Below are 21,269 nucleotides of genomic sequence, written 5' to 3'. Positions count from 1 at the left end.
CCCCTGGCTAAACAGTCTAGAACTAGGGGGCATTGTCGCAGGATAAGGGGTCGGCCATTCAAGAATGAGATGAGGAGGCATTTCTTCACGCAGAGGGTAGTGAATCTTTGGAATTCTCTACCCGAGGGCTGTGGATGCTGAGTCACTGAATATATTCAAGGCTGAGATGGATAGATTTTTGGACTGCAGGGAAATCAGAGATACGGGGATCAGGCGGGAAAGTGGAGTTGAGGTCGAAGATCAGCCATGATCTGATTGAATGGCGGAGCAGGCTCGAGGGGCCGTATGGCCTACTCCTGCTCCTATTTCTTATGTTATGTTCTTTTTTGTTTGGTCCTAATGACTGTTGGTAAATGCACAGCATGGGAATCAGTCCGGTGGATCAGGATGGCCTCCAGTTCAATCCTCGCCCATGTGTTTGCAGACTAGCTAGGCTGCTAAAATTGCTCTCATTGCTCCTGGACAAGGGAGCGCAAAAGTTAGCCAGGGATATCAGGTAAGGACAGGCAACACACTTGTCCGTAATATCCCCTATGCTGAAAAGCCTGGGTATAAACTGACAATTTTGATACAGTGGTGAAGATTCTTAGAAAGGTTACAGCATGGAAGGTGGCCATTCGACCAATCGAGTCCACGCCAGCTCTATGCATGAGCAATCCAGTTGGTCCCACTCCCCCGCCCTATCCCCGTAGCCCTGCAAATTTTTTCCTTTCAAGTACTTATCCAGTTCCCTTTTGAAGGCCATGATTGAATCTGTCTCCACCACCCCCTCGGGCAGTGCATTCCAGATCCTAACAACTCGCTGTGTAAAAAAGTTTTTCCTCCCCCTGGACCCACCAACATACCCCCCCCTAATATCTCCCCACGGCCCCTGATATTCCTGCCTGGGACCCCTCAATATTCCCCTCCCCCTGGACCCACCAATGGGCCCCTGATATTCTTCCCTGGGACCCCTCAATATTTCCTTCCCCCTGGATCACTTCCCCCAGCCCCCATTATTTCCAACTTTGGGACCCCCCCATCCCCGATCACCAACATTTCCTCCCCCCACGGAACCTCCAATATCCCCCTGAGACCCCCCCATACGGTGCTAGAGAATATGCCCTCAGCGACCCCCTCCCCCTCCAATACCTCTGGGACCACCAATATCCCCCCGGACCCCCATACTGTGCTGGAGAATACCGCCCCCCCCCGGACCCCCATACTGTGCTGGAGAATACCGCCCCCCCCCCCGGACCCCCATACTGTGCTGGAGAATGTTATATGATGCACTGCACGGTACTCAGTGAATTACTTTCGCTGGTTACTGGATGTGCTATTTTGATTCTGCTCCTGCATTCTGCCTGTATGGTGCCAGAGAATGTACAGTCTTCGTTCACCTGTCCTTTATCCCAGCACAGGGCTGGCTGAATGATTTCTTCAAAATTTATTTTTACAATGTGGGTGACACTGGGATACTGGCAAGGCAGCCTTTATTGTCCATCCTTAGTTGCTCTGAGAATGTGGTGGTGAGCTTTCTTGAATAGCGATTGGGCCATATCAGAGGGCATCAAGAGTCATCTACGTAGTGTGGGACTGAGTCACATATAGACCAGACCAGGTCGGTGTGACGGGTGCTTCCCCTGAAGGATTTTAATGCACCAGTTGGCTCCATGACAATCCAGCAACTTTCATGATCACTTTTGCCTGGTTCCAGTATATAAATGTCCAGATTTTATCACAATTATTGATTAAATTCAGTTTGAACTCTGGGTCCGTTGGGTTGCTCGTCCGGTACCCTAATTGCTACCACCCGTTATGTCTGTCTTTCATCTTCACACAGGCCTGGCTGAATGAGAAGTTTTCTCCTGACCTTCTGGAAAATAAATCTGAAATTGTGGAATGTGTAATGGAACAGTTGGATCACATGGTAACAAAATGTTCATTTATTTGGGGCAGTACAGGAGTGAGACATATGTTCAATGCACAGTTGAGATTGTAATTAAAGCCACAAAAAGGATCCCTGGTTTCCCCATTGGCCTGCTGGCAATAAATAAAATTCTAAAGGTTTGTGCAATATTGGTGTTTCGCCAACTTGTCACCAACACATCTAGTAAATTATTTAGAATCATAGAACCATAGAAAGGTTTCAGCACAGAAGGAGGCCATTCGGCCCATCGAGTCCACGCCAGCTCTATGCAAGAGCAATCCAACCAGTCCCACTCCCCCACCCTATCCCCTTAACCCTGCAAATGTTTTCCTTTCAAGTACTTATCCAGTTCCTTTTTGAAGGCCATGATTGAATCTGCCTCCACCACCCCCTCGGGCAGTGCATTCCAGATCCTAACCACTCGCTGAGTAAAAAAGCTTTTCCTCATGTCACCTTTGGTTCTTTTGCCAATCACCTTAAATCTATGTCCTCTGGTCCTTGACCCTTCCACCAATGGGAACAGTTTCTCTCTATCTACTCTGTCTAGAGCCTTCATGATTTTGAATACCTCCATCAAATCTCCTCGCAGCCATCTCTGTTCCAAGGAGAACATCCCCAGCTTCTCCAGTCTATCCACGTAACTGAAATCACGTAACACATCCCTGAAATCAATCTAGTAAATCTCTTCTGTACCCTCTCTTAAGGCCTTCACATCTTTCCTGAAGTCCGGTGCCCAGAACTGGACACTATACTCCAGTTGAGGCCGAACCAGTGTTTTATAAAGGTTCATCATGACTTCCATACTTTTGTACTCTGTGCCTCTATTTATAAAGCCCAGGATCCCGTATGCTTTTTTAACTGTTTTCTCAACCTGCCCTGCCACCTTTAACGATTTGTGCACATATACTTCCAGATCTCTCTGTTTCTGTACCCCTTTTAGAGTTGTGCCCTCTAGTTTATATTGTCTCTCCTCATTCTTCCTACCGAAATGTATCACTTCGCATTTTTCTGCGTTAAATTTCATCTGCCATGTGTCCGCCCATGCCACCAGCCTGTCTATGTCCTCTTGAAGTCTATCACTATCCTCCTCACTGTTCACTACCCTTCCAAGTTTTGTGTCATCTGCAGATTTTGAAATTGTGCCCTGTACACCCAAGTCCAAGTCATTAATATATATCAAGAAAAGTAGTGGTCCCACCACCGACTTCTGGGGAACACCACTGAATACCTCCCTTCAGTCCGAGAAACAACGATTGTCCAGTTTGCTGAGTTCATGGAGGGCAATGAATGCCCATTGAACAATAACTCACCAAAGGTTAGCATCTTCAGAAGAGAAGGCAGAAAAGTAGGAAACAAAAATCTTTTTCTATTTTCTTTCATTCCTTTTGCTTCTTTCCTTTTCTCCATCTCTTCATTTATTCAAGGCAAACAGCAAATATCCCAAATCTCTCAATCTTCAAACACAGATTTTATGCATCTTAATTCAGCTTTGCATTTTCTTCTTTTTCTCCCCATCTCCCCTGAAGGCACAGACCTAAGCTGAGCACCTAGCTCAGGAGGGCTGAGGTTTGTTGTTGCGACCCTGGGTGAGATGCTCTAACACAGCATAGACCAGGGTTATGTTACATTAGGTGGTGCATTTATCACCTAGAACCATAGTGGGAACTAGATTAAATTGTGCAACTGCAGCCCCATCAGAAAATGTCCCCCCACCTCCCCATTTCAAAGCACAGAGTCCTGCTGGGATACAGCTCCACAGACACAAGTCTCATTTATTCAGTTTCTAATGCGCAATTGTATAGTGTGTTTGATGGCCCTCTGAGTTAAAATCTCTACTGACAATTAGTGTCTTGCCGCACATGTTTAAAATGGCTACTTGTGCAAGCCGGATCCTGTCCTCATGGCACTTTTTAGAACAGGGCCTAAAACACACTGCTCTAAGAGTCACTGGATAATGATTGGGAACAAGAAAACTGAATGATTTTCCCTGTTCCCATGTCCAGCGAGAGCAAGGACAATTGTAACACTTCTACCCCAGCTAACTCAGCACAGAGCAGAGATCAAACCCAGAGCCTTCCTGCATTGTATTGATCAATACTTAAGCTATCATGGTTCGTGACAGTGAATTTAACATTGTCTCCTCATGAAGAGCATTTTCAAGGTGGTGGTAAATCAGTTCTGCTGAGTGGCATTTACAAATCACAGAATATTCAAGTAACTTTTGTAACTATTTAATTTAAACATTATATTTTATGTTTAATGAGGAGAGGAATGTTAATGCAGGGGACCAGAACACTTCTCACACTCAATGCTAATATTGAGCAGTTCCAAGACAGGTACACCAATGCAGTGTGAAGCACACTCTACGCTGTCCCATCCAGCACTGGCCAGATCAGGGTGAGAGGAATTCACTGTTCCCCAGTATGCCACACACCAGTCATTTCATGATCAAACACAGCTAACACCATCACAGTCTCTAAAACCCTTCCAATCGCCTGAAAACCTTTCTCTGACCCAACAAATGAGTTGCTCAGTTCTCCATAAGAACAGTAAGAGCCCCATGGGACATGTATATTTCTGGGACACTGAAAGCAATTTAACATTTTGGTTTGGGTATTTTTAACACTCGATTTATATACTGCAGCAGCTTCCATCAAGGTTGAATAAAAATGAATGGCAAAAATAACTGGGCCATAGTACAAAGAACAAGGCCTAAAACACACTGCTAGAAAAGGAAAATCCCCTCCTCTACTGACCATGCTGACTCATGCAGGGTAAAGGTCAATAGTTATTGTGTGCTCTCCAGTACCTCACCCAAGTGACCATTATTCAATGAACAATGAGTGTTTGCAGGTTATTCACCATGGGAAACAGCTCAGCTCATCCCGATCCTGTCCTTACCCAAAGTCCACACATGTACACTTCCCAATATAGGTGGCAGAAGCAGGGATTCAAACTAATTCATCCCCTCCTTCACTTTGGGGCACGGAAGCCAATGTTAGCTGCTTCGTTACCGCTAGACTGAAGTCATCTAGTTCAGCTCAGACCAAGGATTCAATGTGGAGCCTGCCTGGTCCGCACAGTTCAATGTCACACAGGACAGGGTGTTTACCCACTAAACTACTGTTGCACTGTAAAATTGACCTAATTTGGGTCTATTCTTACGCAATCAAGTGCTGCCTCAATGGGTCACTGAGTGGACACTGTCCAATGTGAAAATTGAGCAACAGAGACTGGGAAAATACCAGGTTTGATGCTCAATCAGTGCAGTCATTGATTTCACCACCTTGGGTTCCCACTCCTGGTCACAACCCAATGAACCCTGCTAAAACAGGGGTTAGTTACTGAAGCAGACACCACCTCAACGTTTAAGAGTAGGTTAGATAGATGATTGAAGGAAACGGGAGATAAAGGGATACGGGAACAGGGAGGGTACATGGGCTGGTTGGGCTGAATATTGTAATTTCAAAGTAATTCTGTCATCCGTGGTGATAGCCCTGCACTGTTTGAGGATATGATGAAATCCATGAATTAATAAAACAAAATTGTATGATTAGATTTTCCAACCATTGCCTGTGAATAGTAGAAAAATTTAGCCCACTTTATTTCAATTTTACAGTGCAAGTGAAACTTGGGGACAGTTCCCCCAATTTTCTAAATGCATCCCATAGCTGGTCCCAGACAGTGCAGCCATACTTTAGAAAGATCAGCAACTTTAGAAAAAGAGAAGGGGAGATAACTGGCAAATAAAAGCATCAGAATTCAGCTAGAGTCTGAACAACATAAATTTAGTTTGTAACATAATATCGGAGACAGTTCTGAAATGATGGGGAATATTCTGGGGGCAGGGTTGGGTGAAGAGAAGCAGTTCCTGTTCTCCAGGTCAGGCCAAGCTTAGCTGGGGCTGTGAATGACAATTCACACTCCACTATTCACATAACTTGACGACTCAGTTCACAGAACTCACTGACCTCCTTGCACTGTTTACAGTCCTACTTATACTGTAATGGGAGATGACTGTCAGCATCGTGAAGCTCTGCCTCCACCCTTTAGCTGGGACAGCTGGTTGTCACTGCTGCAGGCTATTTCCAATATCTATCAGCAGTTATGGCTGAGGTTTCAAAAAGGAAACAACATTCAGTGAATTTAAGTAATTTCTTATTTAAAATATATGAATAGCTTGCACATATACTAGTAACACATGTAGATGGGTATGTCAGGAGATCCCTCTTAAAAACAAAGCAATTAATTGCTATATTTTCTTCTTTTCAGCAAAAAAGAGAAAAAGAAAATGTAAACAAAATGGATGCAATAAAAAGAGAGAAATGTTCTCCTCAGTTGGGCTTCCACCTATGAACAGAATCCAAGAGATTGCAGGAGGGAGTCATATTTCTGTTCTGATAGCGAGAGTGGGTACATAGCAGGTGGAGATAAAGCAAACATTACTCTGTTGAAACTGAACACTTCCCCACTGCCCCCCACTCCCACCAAAGGAGGGCTCAGCACCCTTCTGGAATTAAAATTCATATAATACTAAGAATGAGGAAGCCATAAAAACCAATATAAAAAGGTATAGTGCAATGGTAACTTGTAATATGGCTCAGGGGCCAATGGTGGTTTACTACCCCATCATCAGACCTCCTGGTCAATAGGTTTCTGGATCTCCATCCAGCCCAGCTGTCGAACACTGATGACGGTGTGCGGACTACACAGTGTGAGCTGCTGAGAGTTTGGTACATGTGGGAGTTTAAGGATTAATCTCTTTAAATCTAGTGCATATTGCTTCAACTGTTCAAGTTCAATTGCTTTCAACTGTTTAAGTTCAATTTTAAAGTTTAAATTTTTAAGTTTCTGTCAGGCTTCAGCAGAGAGAGCTGCTGTAGCAAGTTAATTGGTTAGCTAGATTAAACTGGTACTTGAAGGTGGGGCAGGCCTGACTAATCTGAGTCACAAACTGTAGAAATACAGGGGCCTGTCAGTGCGAATTGCACGGTGTACGGACTACACAGTGTGAGCTGCTGAGAGTTTGGTACGTGTGGGAGTTCGGTGCAGTGGGGGAAGGAGGTGCTGCTTTGCCTTGCTTTTCCAAACTTTTCCCCCAGAGCGGCAGTGGACCTGAGAGTAGAAGACTGAGATTGGGGAATAAAAGCAGCAGCAGACCGACAACAAGAGACAACTACTGTGCGACATCACAGGTGAGGCAGCAGTGTCCGAGAGGTGAGCAGAGTATAAAAGGGGAGACCTAGAGCGGGAAGAGAGTCTGAGAGTCTAAGGCAAGTCATGGCAGCACAGCTCGCACCCGTGATATGCTCCTCCTGCACTATGTGGGAAGTCATGGACACTACAGGTGTCCCTGGCGACCATGTGTGCAGGAAGTGTGTCCAGCTGCAGCTACTGGCTAACCGTCTTTCGGAGCTGGAGCTGTGGGTGGATTCACTGTGGAGCATCCGCGATGCTGAGACTATCGTGGATAGCACGTTCAGTGAGGTGGTCACACCGCAGGTAAAGAATACGCAGGCAGAAAGGAAATGGGTGACCGCCAGGCAGAGTAAAAGGACTAGGCAGGTAGAGCAGGAGTCCCGTGGGGCCATCTCCCTCTCAAACAGATATTCTGCTTTAGATACTGTTGGGGGAGATGGCTTATCAGGGGAATGCAACAAGAGCCAGGTTCGGGGCACCACGGGTGGCTCTGCTGCACAGGAGGGGAGGAAGAAGAGTGGCAGGGCGATAGTGATAGGGGATTCAATTGTAAGGGCGTTCAAATAGGCGTTTCTGCGGCCGCAAACGTGACTCCAGGATGGTATGTTGCCTCCCTGGTGCTAGGGTCAAGGATGTCACGGAGCGGCTGCAGGGCATTCTGGAGGGGGGAGGGTGAACAGCCAGTAGTCGTGGTCCATATCGGTACCAACGACGTAGGTAAAAAAAGGGATGGGGTCCTGCAAGGTGAATTTAAGGAGTTAGGAGATAAATTAAAAAGCAGGACTTCAAAGGTAGTGATCTCAGGATTACTACCGGTGCCACGTGCTAGTGAGTATAGGAACAGGAGAATAGACAGGATGAATGCGTGGCTGCAGGGATGGTGTAGTAGGGAGGGATTTAGATTCCTGGGACATTGGGACCGGTTCTGGGGAAGGTGGGACCTGTACAAGCGTGACGGGTTACACCCGAGCAGGACCGGGACCAATGTCCTCGCGGGGGTGTTTGCTAGTGCTGTTGGGGAAGGTTTAAACTAGAGTGGCAGGGGGATGGGAACCTGAGCGGGGAGTCAGAAGGGAATAAAGTTGAGAGCAGCAAGAGAGGGGAACACCCAGGGGAAATCTACAATACAAATAGTACAAACAGTTGTTCAAGAACAAGTGAAAGGGAAAAGCATAGAGCAGCGGAAAGAAAGTGTACTGTAGGCACGACAGGTAAAATGAAAACTAGAAGGCGTAAGGCGATTAACCCAGCATCAAAGCTGTGGCAGGGGGTTGGGAACCTGAGCAGGGAGACAGAGGAAAGTGTGTCAGGAAGGGACAGAAGGTATGGAGTAAAAGGTAAAGTGTTAAAAAAGGAAAAAGCAGCAACTAAGTGTCACAAAACATATTTGAAAGTTCTTTATCTGAATGCACGTAGCATTCGTAACAAAATGGACGAGTTAACGGCACAAATAACTACGTATGGGTATGATCTTGTGGCCATTACAGAAACATGGCTGCAGGGTGACAACGACTGTTAAATACCCTGGCATATTTAATTCCCAATCAGGAAGGACAGGCAGGAAGGAAGGGGAGGTGGGGTGGCTATGTTAATAAAGGAAGGAATCACTGTAATACAGAGAAAAGATATTGGGACAAAGGATCAGGATAATGAAACAGTTTGGGTAGAGATAAGGAATAATAAGGGGAAAAAAAACACTAGTGGGCGTAGTATATAGGCCTCCTAATAGTTGCAACTCTGCTGGAAGAAGTATTAATCAGGAAATAGTCGGGGCATGTAATAAGGGAACAGCTATAATTATGGGGGATTTTAACTATCATATTAACTGGACAAATTAAATTGGGCAGGGCAGCCTTGAGGAAGAGTTTATTGAGTGTATTAGGGATGGATTTCTTGAGCAGTATGTAACTGATCCTAGAAGGGGGCAAGCAACCTTGGACCTGGTCCTGTGTAATGAGCCAGGATGAATTAATAATGTCCTCGTTAAGGATCCCCTTGGAATGAGTGACCATAACATGGTTGCATTCCATATCCAATTAGAGGGTGAGAAGGTTGGTTCTCAAACAAGCGTACTGAGCTTGAATAAAGGAGACTATGATGGTATGAGAGCGGAATTGATTAAAGTGGACTGGGAAAATAGTTTAAAGGGTAAGACAGTACATGAGCAGTGGTGTTCATTCAAGGAGTTATTTTACAACTTTCAAAAAATATATATTCCACTGAGGAAAAAAGGGTGTAAAAGAAATGACAGCCATCCGTGGCTAAGTAAAGAAATTAAGGGTAGTATCCTACTAAAAACAAGGACATATAAGGTAGCCAAACTTAGTGGGAGGATAGAAGATTGGGAATTCTTCAAAAGACAGCAAAAAGTAACTAAAGGATTGATTAAGAAAGGGAAGATAGATTATGAAAATAAATTAGCAAAAAATATAAAAACAGATAGCAAGAGTTTCTACAGTTATATAAAAAGAAAAAGGGTGGCTAAGGCAAACGTAGGTCCCTTAGAGGATGAGACCGGGAAATTAATGGTGGGAAACATGGAGATGGCAAAAATGCTGAACAAATATTTTGTTTCAGTCTTTACGGTAGAGGACACTAAGAATATCCCAACACTGGACAAATAGGGGGCTCTGGGGGGGGGGGGGGGGGGGAGGAGCTGAATACGATTAAAATCACTAAGGAATTGGTACTCAGTAAATTAATGGGACTCAAGGCGGATAAATCCCCTGGACCTGATGGCTTACATCCGAGGGTCTTGAGGGAAGTGGCAGTAGGGATTGTGGATGCTTTGGTAATAATTTTCCAAAATTCTCTGGACTCGGCAAAGGTCCCGGCAGATTGGGAAACTGCTAATGTAACACCCTTATTTAAAAAGGGTAGTAGGCAGAAGGCTGGAAATTATAGACCAGTTAGCCTAACATCTGTGGTGGGTAAAATTTTGGAGTCTATTATCAAGGAGACAGTAGCGGAACATTTGGATAAACATAATTTAATAGGACAAAGTCAGCATGGCTTTACGAAGGGGAAGTCATGTCTGACAAATTTGCTTGAGTTCTTTGAGGATATAACGTACAGGATGGATAAAGAGGAACCAGTGGACATAGTGTATTTAGACTTCCAGAAGGCATTCGACAAGGTGCCACATAAAAGATTATTGCTCAAGATAAAGAATAACTGGATTGGGGGTAATATTCTGGCATGGGTGGAGGATTGGTTATCTGACAGGAAGCAGAGAGTTGGGATAAATGGTACATTCTCGGACTGGCAACGAGTAGCCAGTGGTGTTCCACAGGGGTCGGTGCTGGGTCCCCAACTCTTTACAATCTATATTAACGATTTGGAGGAGGGGATCGAGTGTAACATATCAAAGTTTGCAGATGATACAAAGATGGGAGGGAAAGTAGAGAGTGAGGACATAAAAAACCTACAAGGGGATATAGACAGGCTGGGTGAGTGGGCGGAGATTTGGCAGATGCAATACAATATTGGAAAATGTGAGGTTATGCACTTTGGCAGGAAAAATCGGAGAGCAAGTTATTATCTTAATGGCGAGAAACTGGAAAGTACTGCAGTACAAAGGGATCTGGGGGTCCTCGTGCAAGAAAATCAAAAGGTTAGTATGTTGGTGCAGCAGGTGATCAAGAAGGCCAACGGAATGTTGGCGTTTATTGCTAGGGGGATAGAATATAAAAACAGGGAGGTATTGCTGCAGTTGTATAAGGTATTGGTGAGACCGCACCTAGAATACTGCATACAGTTTTGGTGTCCATACTTAAGAAAAGACATACTTGCTCTCGAGGCAGTACAGAGAAGGTTCACTCGGTTAATCCCGGGGATGAGGGGGTGGACATATGAGGAGAGGTTGAGTAGATTGGGACTCTACTCATTGGAGTTCAGAAGAATGAGAGGTGATCTTATTGAAACATATAAGATTGTGAAGGGGCTTGATCGGGTGGATGCGGTGAGGATGTTCCCAAGGATGGGTGAAACTAGAACTAGGGGGCATAATCTTAGAATAAGGGGCTGTTCTTTCAAAACTGAGATGAGGAGAAACTTCTTCACTCAGAGGGTGGTGGGTCTGTGGAATTTGCTGCCCCAGGAAGCTGTGGAAGCTACATCATTAAATAAATTTAAAACAGAAATAGACAGTTTCCTAGAAGTAAAGGGAATTAGGGGTTACGGGGAGCGGGCAGGAAATTGGACATGAATTTAGATTTGAGGTTAGGATCAGATCAGCCATGATCTTATTGAATGGCGGAGCAGGCTCGAGGGGCTGATTGGCATACTCCTGCTCCTATTTCTTATGTTCTTATGACCCCGTCTTAGTGCTGGTTTGCATACGGCCAAGTACCTAATGAAATCGAACTATTTAACAGAATCATTAGTCTTTTTCTCTCCTTTACTCAGTGGATGTGCCTGACTTACACTCTAAAAGTGGCTACACAGACAAGGTTGAATAATAAGTTGGGCAAAGATCCATGGTGCAGCAGGCAAGAGAACTATTTATTCCACAACTCAATTACTCACTTGGGTGAAAAAGTTCTGTCTTGCCTCCCTTTTACTTCTTGATTTGTAACTTGTGTTGCCTGGAATTTGAACCCTTCACCATAACGAACAACGCGCCTGGATCAGTATTGTCAATTCTCTTCATGTCAATCAGGACTCACTTTTCCGAAGGGAACAAGCCCAACCTTTTATTATATTTAACTATAAAATAATTATTTTTGGGAATAGAACGAATACGTATTTGGACTGAAATCAGGAGATTTCTGAAGAGGAGAATTGACCCTTAAAATGGCAAGCCCTGAGAGTGCACTGATAAGAGGAACAGAGCTGGCTATACTTCAACAATTGGGCTAATCATTATTACAGGGATTGCAAAATATTGGACAATATCGTCAGATAAACATCAAGGCAGTTTATCATTAAACAGGAGGTCAAGTCTGAGTGCAGGACAGTCACAGCCTGTGCAAAGCAACTGGACAGTGGACGATTCTGACTCTTGCAATCTGCTACCTCCATGTCATGCATCTCTCCCCTCTCAAAAAACATGCACACACACAGGCTGTTGGGACCAAACTGAGCTTCAAACTCCACATCCTGTCCATCTGTCAGTCATGGCTCAGTGGTAGCACTCTCGCCTGTATCAGAAGGTCATGGGTTCAAGCCCCACTCGAGATTGGAACACAGAATCAAGGCTGACACTCCCTGTGCAGTACTGAGGGAGTGCTGCACTGTCAGAGGTGCTGTCTTTTGGTTGAGACATTAAACCGAGGCCCCAGCTGCCTTCTTAGGTGGACATAAAAGATCCCAGAACTCTATTTTGAAGAAGAGCAGGGGAGAGTTCTCCCCGGTGTCCTGGCCAATATTTATCCTTCAACTAACATCACTAGAATCTGATTATCTGGTTATTATCATATTGCTGTTCGCGGGAGCTCGCTGTACACCAATTGGCTGCTGCGTTTCCTACATTACAACAGTGACTACAAAAGTACTTAATTGGCTGTAAAGCCCTTTGGGTGCCCTGAGGTCGTGAAAGGCACTATATAAACATTCTTTTTTTCTTTCTGCAATATTCCCTACCTCTGCTCCTACCTCAGCCCCTCCACCACTGCTTTTGTCACTGCTAGACTCAATTATTGCAATGCTCTCCTTAATCGCCTTCCTTCATCCACACTCTACAAACTCCAACTTGTCCAAATCGTAGCCGCACTAAACCCCACTCACTGATCACACCTGTGCTCAGGGACCGACACTGGCTCTATGGGCACCAATTAAAGTTAAAATCCTTCTCCGAGTTTTCAATTCCTTCCATGGTCTCGCTCCATCCTAAATCTGCAAGTACCTCCAAACTTATTTTCCCTCCCATACTGTTTGGCCTTAAAATCTGACCTCTGTAACCACTCCCTTGTTCACCTCACTATTGGTGGCAGAACTTTCAGCCATCTAAGCCCTGCTCTGTGAAACTCCTCTGTTCCTTTACTTCTCCTCTAAAACCTTATCATCCCAACTTTTCATGCAAGCCTTTCATCACTCCTTCTACATTCTCTCCCCTAGCTCTGTGTCCCACTGTTAAATGCTTTGGTAAAATGTTTACTGTGTTAAAGCCACTAGGGAGATTTGCTCCTTGGGCACCCAGCAGGTGCGAAATTGATGCTGGTCTCACCCTCCTGCAGCGTAAAATGGGCCAGGCCTGTTGGGGGAAGGGAGTGAAAGACAGATTTTGTGGGGCGGGGGAGGGGGGTGAAAACAGCCGGCAGCAGGCCGGGGGATTAATTACCTTTTCAGAGAGGCCTCCTGTGATCCCTTAAGGCCTCTAAGCACCTGGAAAAATGATACGAGCTTACGTCACGCAAGCCTCACCCATTTCTCCATAGAAATTGCAAACGGGATCTTACAACAGGCATAGGACCTCAGTATGCATATTTAAACACCCTCCCTCCCGCCTGTTTTGGCCGGGAGTGCTGGGCTCCCATTTAAGGACCTGCCTGAAAATTGATGCAGGTGGGAAAATGGGTGCACTTGGTCCCCACCAGATTTTCCTCTGCCGGTGGCCCATTTTCCAGGTGAGTAAATGGGCAGCTGTCATTGAAAATCCCCCCCACTATATCACTACAAGTTGTTGTTTCCATTTCCAGCACCATTAAAAAAAGACTTGAATTTATCTAGCACCTTAACATCTCTCTGAAAAATCTAATGTAATTTATTTGACTGCTGTGATGTAGGCAAATGTGGCAGCCATTTTGTGCACAGCAAAATCCCACAAAGAGCAATGGGCAGAAAAAACAATTTAACTGTTTGTTGCTCAAGGCCATCAGGAGAACTTCCAACTCTTTGATTAATTCCACTAGATCTTCAACCTTCACCTGATCCAATGGATCAGACATGTGGGGCCCCATTTTAGCATCTCATCAGGACAGCCCCTCCCACAATGCACTGTTTTGGCAGGATTACACTGGAGCATCAGTCCACACTATGTTAAGATTATGAACGGGGGAAAATTTATCTCTATGTGCTCTCAAGTCCTGCAGTAATGAGATGAGAGTGCTACTAACTGAGCCAAAGATTTCTCTGCATTTTCCCTCTGCTCCTGAGACTACATTAGTAACATAAGAAAAAGCCATTCAGCTGAAGTCTCTCCTAATATTGCTCCTCATCCAGCCTAACATCCAACTGCATTCTGAATGTCCCAAATGTCTGTCTCTGTGACGTTACCTGGTAGATTATTCCAAAAATTTAGGAACTTTTGATTAAAGAAATGTTTTTCTAATATCTCTTCTAAATGTACTTTTCATTCTTTAAATTCATGCCTTCTGATCCTACTGCCGTCATTGACCTTGGGGTAGTTTATTTATACCATTTAATACTTCATACAATGAATAGTCACTCCCGGTCCCATTCTAAGTCTCCGTTTGTTAATTCTATTCCATTCACTGTATATCTGTGTCACACATTTTCTGCTCAATATGCCAGACTTTATATTAGTCAGTATTAAATTTAATGCGGCATCTTTTTACCCAATTGTACAATTGATCTAAATTCTTCTTTAACTCGGTATAGCCTGTTGTCCTATGTGTTGTCCACAAATTTATTAAGCTTACAAATGGTTTCTGCATCTCCTGCAAGAAAAGACATCAAATCCAAACCTGTTCTCACCCGACATTCACACATGCACTTTCTAGCAGGATTTACTGAATTGCAATCAAGGAGAAGGAACCCTAACTGATTTTCCACTCTCCAGCTCTGGGGCACCGAGGCCAATTGTAGCATCACTAATGTGGCTCTGGCTGATATCAGCTAACAGCACAAACTGGTGATCACACCTGGGACCTCACTAATCTGTATTGTTCATTTACTCACTGCTTTAACTAGCTGACAATTGTAAACAATTTTACAACACCAAGTTATAGTCCAGCTCCATTCATTTTCACATCGTTCACCTGACGAAGGAGGAAGCCTCCGAAAGCTTGTGAATTTAAAATAAAATTGCTGGACTATAACTTGGTGTTGTAAAATTGTTTACAATTGTCAACCCCAGTCCATCACCGGCATCTCCACATCTTAACTAGCTGAGCCATTGAAGAAGCTCGAATATATAGAAGATAGGGAAATAACAGAGCAATTTTAAGAATTATTAACAAAGCATTTGCTGACTGGTACCTGGATAGGAAAATGCAGCCGGAGGTGTATTGATTTGAACTTTTTGCTATGGTACGGCTGGAGGCTGACAGCTAGGATTGGTTGGGAGACTGTCATTCGTTTTTTAAAAAAATTTATGGCCTCAGTCGATTCTTGGCGAGTGGCACAAAGCATGGACTGCTCATGAGGTTATGTTGTAATTTGTGTCTAGTCTCAACATAAACACCATACTGGAGAGCAAACTCAGCTCCATTCATTTGCAGTCTGATTAGAGAAAAGAATAGGAATAACAAAATTGTTGCTGAGACATTTTAATTATCCGCTTATCGATTGGGACCAAGGAGTAAATGGAGAAACGGGTATGGAATTCCTAAATTGTGTACAAGACTCCCTCCTCAAACAGTACGTTAGTCAACCTACATGGGCGGAGGTGTTGTTAGATGTGGGTATGAATAATGAAATACATCAGGTAGATGAGCTAAATGTAAGTGAACACCTTGGGAGTAGTGACCACAATTATAAGGTTTACGATCTAACCAGAAAGTGAAAATGTCACTACAAAAACTAGAACCACCAGATTGAAGTAGTGAATCTCACCTGACGAAGGAGAAAGCCTCCGAAAGCTTGTGATTTTCAAATAAAACAGTTGGACTATAACCTGGTGTTGTAAGATTCCTTACATTTGTCAACCCCAGTCCATCACCGGCATCTCCACATCAAGATTGAAGTAGGCCAGACATTAGAAAGGAACAACAATTTGCATTTATACTGCACCTTTAACATTGTAAAACATCCCGAGGCGCTTCACAGGAGCGTGATCAAACAAAATTTGACGCCGAGCCACATAAGGAGATATTAGGACTGGTGACCAATAGCTTGGTCAAAAAGGCAGGTTTTAAGGAGTGTCTTAAAGGAGGAGAGAGAGGCAGAGATGAATTAGGGAGGGAATTCTAGAGGCTAGGGCCTATGCAGCTAAAGGCACGGCTACCAAAGGTGGAGCGATTAAAATCGGGGATGCGCAAGAGGCAAAAATTGGAGGAGCGCAGAGATCTCAGAGGATTGTAGGGCTGGAGGAGGTTACAGAGATAGGGAGGGGCGAGGCCATGGAGGGATTTGAAAATAAGGATGAGAATTTTAAAATCGAGGCATTGCCAGACTGGAAACCAATGTAGGTCAGCAAGCATGAATGGGACTTGGTGCGAGTTAGGATATGGGCAGCAGAGTTTTGTTTTAAGCAGCAGTGGGATGTTTTTAAAAAAAAGGGATTGCAAAGATGCAGAATAAGACTATTCCATTAAAAAAGGAAACTACCAGTAGTTTTAGGATGTGATGGATAAAGTGGCTAGAAACCAATTAAAATTGAAGAAGAGGGCCTTATGAGGATCAGAAGCATAATAATGAAGAAAATAAAGGAAAATCTGAGAAATTAAGAAAAGAGATGATCAAAATGGCAGAGGTATTCAATAAATGCTTCACATTGGTCTTTACGAAAAACGATATCAGAGAGGTGCATCCTAACTGAGCTTAGGAACAGGATGAGGACATTCAGCCCCTCGAGCCTGTTCCGCCATTCAATTAGATCATGGCTGATCTGTACCTCAACTCCATTTTTCTACCTTTGCTCCATATCCCTTGATACCCTTTCCCAGCAAAATCCTATCAATCGGTCTTGTAAATTTCAATTGACCCAGCACCTGCGGCCTGGAGGGAGTTCCAGATATGTACGACCCTTTGTATGAAAAAGTGCTTCCTGATTTCATTTCTATAAGGCTTAGCTCTAATTTTAGATTGTGCCCCCTTGTTCTGGATTCCCCCACCAGAGGAAATAATTTCATGGCATCGAACCTATCGAATCCCTTTATCGTTTTAAACACCTCGATTAGATCACGCTTCAACCTTTTAAACTCGAAAGGAACACAAATCAAGTTTATGCAACCTTACCTCATAATTTAGGAACATAGGAACAGGAGTAGGCCATTCAGCCCCTTGTGCCTGCTCCGTCATTTGATAAGATCATGGCTGATCTGTGATCTAACTCCATATACCTGCCTTTGGCCCATATCCCTTAATACCATTATTTGATTACCGCAGGTTGTTTCTAAGAATGAACTTGTGTTTTCGGTAATTTATCTTTCAGAAGTCTCTGTGCATTTTGCACCATTCATACATCCGTGACTGATAGTTATGATGCTGTCACTATGCATGGCGTGACTAAGTTATTGTCTGTGGCCCTTTCAAATCTGTCAGCAAACTGGCCCATGAAACCCAAGCAATTCCATTCTATTTGTGCTGAGACGCCTTGATCTCGTGTTTCTCCTGTGTGGATTTTGCAGGCTTGGAAGTTGGAAGGAAATGTTATTAGTGCACTTCTCCCATTGGTGGATTAATCCTAAATCAGAACATCAAGGTCTGTTCGTGGCCACAGCTCAAAATTTGCAAATTGATGGGAACAGTGATTTAAAAAGTTGACTTGCATCTCACCAGGTACGTTAGCGCAGTGGTTATGGTACTGGACTGGTAAACGAGAGATTGAGAGTTCTAATCGTACTGTGCCGACTGGTGAAACTGAATTCAATAAAGCTGTTTGTGTGTTGGCAACAGGAGAAATGGCCACGTAGGCAGCAAAACCATTTTCACTAATGCTTTTCGCCAAGGAACCGGTCTCTGGTTCACCACCACCTTCTCAGGCTCAACACACAAGCAATAAATGAGGCTTTGCAGCGTCACCCACAACCTGAGAATATCCCACAAAGACTAAAAGCTTGGACACCCTTGTTTAAGTGCTTGAAGAAAAATTACACATCTAACCTCAGGGAACCATGATGATAAAAGCTATTGTCAGAAAGTGATAAAGTATTTTATTAAATCTTGCAATAATAACTGGACACACTCACAAACAGGACTATTTTTCAACACGACAAAACATCAGGCCAAATTCTCAGAGCCGTGGTTCAAGCAGTCAACTGCTCCTGAAAGAAAACAAAAGATGTCATTTGTTTTCTCTCCCCTTTCCATATATAGGCTACTTTATCACCTCCCATTCCTCCAGATTTCATTTCTCTCGGTCTCTATGCTGTACCACATAGTGATATGGTAAAAAATAGAAACAATATGCTGTAACAAGCACTCACATGACACAAACTAACCTTTAAGGAAAATAACTAAACACATAAATAAATAGGAAGTTGTTGAATGCAAAGAAAATCTTCTGGTCACAGAAGCAGGCCCACATGCAAGAGAATGGATGTTTAATCCGTTAACAAGCCGACAACTGGTTGATTGTTAGAGAACTGATGTTTGCAAACAAGGCAATGTGCAACCACCAAGTTTGACCTCTGGAGATAGCGTCCAAACCCAAAGGTTCAGGCTCCATTTCAAACCTTTTCATCTACACCCCCTTTACCCATTCACATTCTCTGTCCCCTTGGCCTCCTCAGCCTTTGTTCCTTGCTTTAATTAGCACTACTGTTCCTTTGATCTGAAACAACTGGTTTGTTTCATTATAACCACGTGTAAGCTTAATGCAGATGTGCAAAGTATTTGTTATTCAGAATATGTCCATACATTCACCACTGTATTTGACAGCTGCTTCCTATTTTTAATTAGATAGATGCTTGCAGAATTGTAACATTTGTCTGGAACCTCCACATCAAACAATTAACCAGACATTGTATTTCACACATAAAGGATTAAAAGCTGGAAGCATTTGAAACAGCATTAAAAGTGCTTTTAGATTTCCACTTTCCCATTGTTTGTGTCTTGGGAGAATGACTTCCGTCCCCACTCAATTTTCAGTTGGGTACGAGGTTAGTGTGCAAAATTAAAGCACATGGGATTGGGTATTGGGCTCTCCAGGCTCTGCTGTGCAGTGGAGAGACTCAATTGCTTCATCCTCGTGTTTACTTTAACAAAACTGGCTTCCTTAACCAGATGGCAAATTTGTAATCCCACACACAATGCTCTGGATCCTTTGAATACCAGGGTGTTTAAATTATTGAATGCAGCTGGACGGAGACAGGTGTCTCGCCCAACGGTTGCACTCCTGTTTTATGCTGCAACAACTTGGATTTAAGTAGCGCCTTCAACGTGGAAAATAAATACCTTAAAATTCTTTGGAAAAATGGTGCCGGATCAGAATAAGAGGCTCACTATCACTTATCCCGGAGGGAGCTATTTGTACAAAAGGTATAGAAACATAGAAAATAGGAGCTCCGCCATTCAAAATGATCATGGCTGATCGTCTAACTCAGTACCCTGTTCCCGCTTTTTCCCCATATCCCTTGATCCCTTTAGCATTAAGAAATATATCTATCTCCTTCTTGAATACATCTAATGACTTGGCCTCCACTGCCTTCTGTGGTAGAGAATTCCACAGGTTCACCACCCTCTGAGTGAAGAAATTTCTCCTCATCTCTGTTCTAAATGTCATACCACGTATCCTGAGACTGTGACCCCTGGTTCTGGACTCCCCAGGCATCGGGAACATCCTCCCTGCATCTAGTCTGTCTAGTCCTGTTAGAATTTTATATGTTTCGATGAGATCACCTCTCATTCTTGTAAACTCCAGTGAATATAGGCCTGGTCGACCCAATCTCTCCTCTTATGTCAGTCCTGCCATCCCAGGAATCAGTCCGGTAAACCTTTGTTGCACTCCCTCCATGGCAAGGACATCCTTCCTCAGATTAGGAGACCAAAATTGCACACAATACTCCAGATGTGGCCTCACCAAGACCCTGTAATAACTGCAGTAAGACATCCCTGCTCCTGCACTCAAATCCACTTGCAATGAAGGCCAACATACCATTCGCCTTCCTAACTGCTTGCTGCACCTGAATGCTCACTTTCAGCGACTGGTATACAATGACACCCAGGTCTCGTTGCGCCTCCCCTTTTCCCAATCTATCACCATTCAGATAATAATCTGCCTTTCTGTTTTTACAACCAAAGTGGATAACCTCACATTTATCCATGTTATACTGCATCTGCCATGTTCTTGCCCACTCACCCAACTTGTCTAAATCACATTGGAGCCTCTTTGCATCCTCCTCACAGCTCACATTCCATCCCAGCTTTGTGTCGTTTGCAAACTTGGAAATGTTACATTTAGTTCCCTCATCCAAATCATTCATGTATATTGTGAATAGCTGGGGCCCAAGCACTAATCCCTGTGGTACCCCACTAGTCACTGCCTGCCACCTGGAAAAAGACCCGTTTATTCCTACTCTGTCTCTGTCAACCAATTCTCAATCCATGCCAGTATATTCCCCCCAATCCCACGTGCTTTAATTTTGCACACTAACCTCTGGTGTGGGACCTTATCAAAAGCCTTCTGAAAATCCAAGTACACCACATCCACTAGTTCTCCCCTATCTATTCTACTAGTTACATCCTCAAAAAACTCCAGTAGATTTGTTAAGCATGATTTCCCCTTCATAAACCTATGCTGACTTTGTCCAATCCCATTAATGCCTTCGAAGTGTTTTGTTATCACATCTTTTATAATAGACTCTAGCATTTTCCCCACTACTGATGTTAGGCTAACTGGTCTGTAATTCCCTGTTTTTTCTCCCTCCTTTTTTTAAAAGAATAGTTGGGTTACATTTGCCACCCTCCAATCTGTAGGAAGTGTTCCAGAGTAGATAGAATTTTGGAAGATGATCACCAATGCATCCACTATTTCCAGGGCCACTTCCTTTAGTACTCTGGGATGTAGATTATCAGGCCCTGGGGATTTATAAGAACATAAGAAATAGGAGCAGGAGTAGGCCAATCGGCCCCTCGAGCCTGCTCCGCCATTCAATAAGATCATGGCTGATCTGATCCTAACCTCAAATCTAAATTCATGTCCAATTTCCTGCCCGCTCCCCGTAACCCCTAATTCCCTTTACTTCTCGGAAACTGTCTATTTCTGTTTTAAATTTATCTAATGATGTAGCTTCCACAGCTTCCTGGGGCAGCAAATTCCACAGACCCACCACCCTCTGAGTGAAGAAGTTTCCCCTCATCTCAGTTTTGAAGGAGC

General features: G+C 43.9%; 1 protein-coding gene across 2 annotated transcripts in view; it reads right to left on the bottom strand.

Moving 5' to 3' along the window:
• Positions 1-18,088: 18,088 nt before the first annotated feature.
• Positions 18,089-21,269, bottom strand: part of gins4 (GINS complex subunit 4 (Sld5 homolog)) — a 37,069-nt gene continuing 33,888 nt past the window's right edge. For both annotated transcript variants that reach the window (XM_068001637.1, XM_068001636.1), the window contains one exon: positions 18,089-18,216. Coding sequence is in view for 1 of the 2 variants with exons in the window: in XM_068001636.1 (XP_067857737.1) it covers positions 18,207-18,216 (10 nt within the window). In the remaining variant the exon portion in view is untranslated. The remainder of the gene's footprint in view (positions 18,217-21,269) is intronic.

Source organism: Heptranchias perlo, chromosome 20 (assembly GCF_035084215.1).
Source record: "Heptranchias perlo isolate sHepPer1 chromosome 20, sHepPer1.hap1, whole genome shotgun sequence".
Classification (NCBI taxonomy): domain Eukaryota; kingdom Metazoa; phylum Chordata; class Chondrichthyes; order Hexanchiformes; family Hexanchidae; genus Heptranchias; species Heptranchias perlo.
The sequence above is the reverse complement of the archived record's forward strand: the minus strand, read 5'-3'. Positions and strand labels throughout refer to the sequence as shown.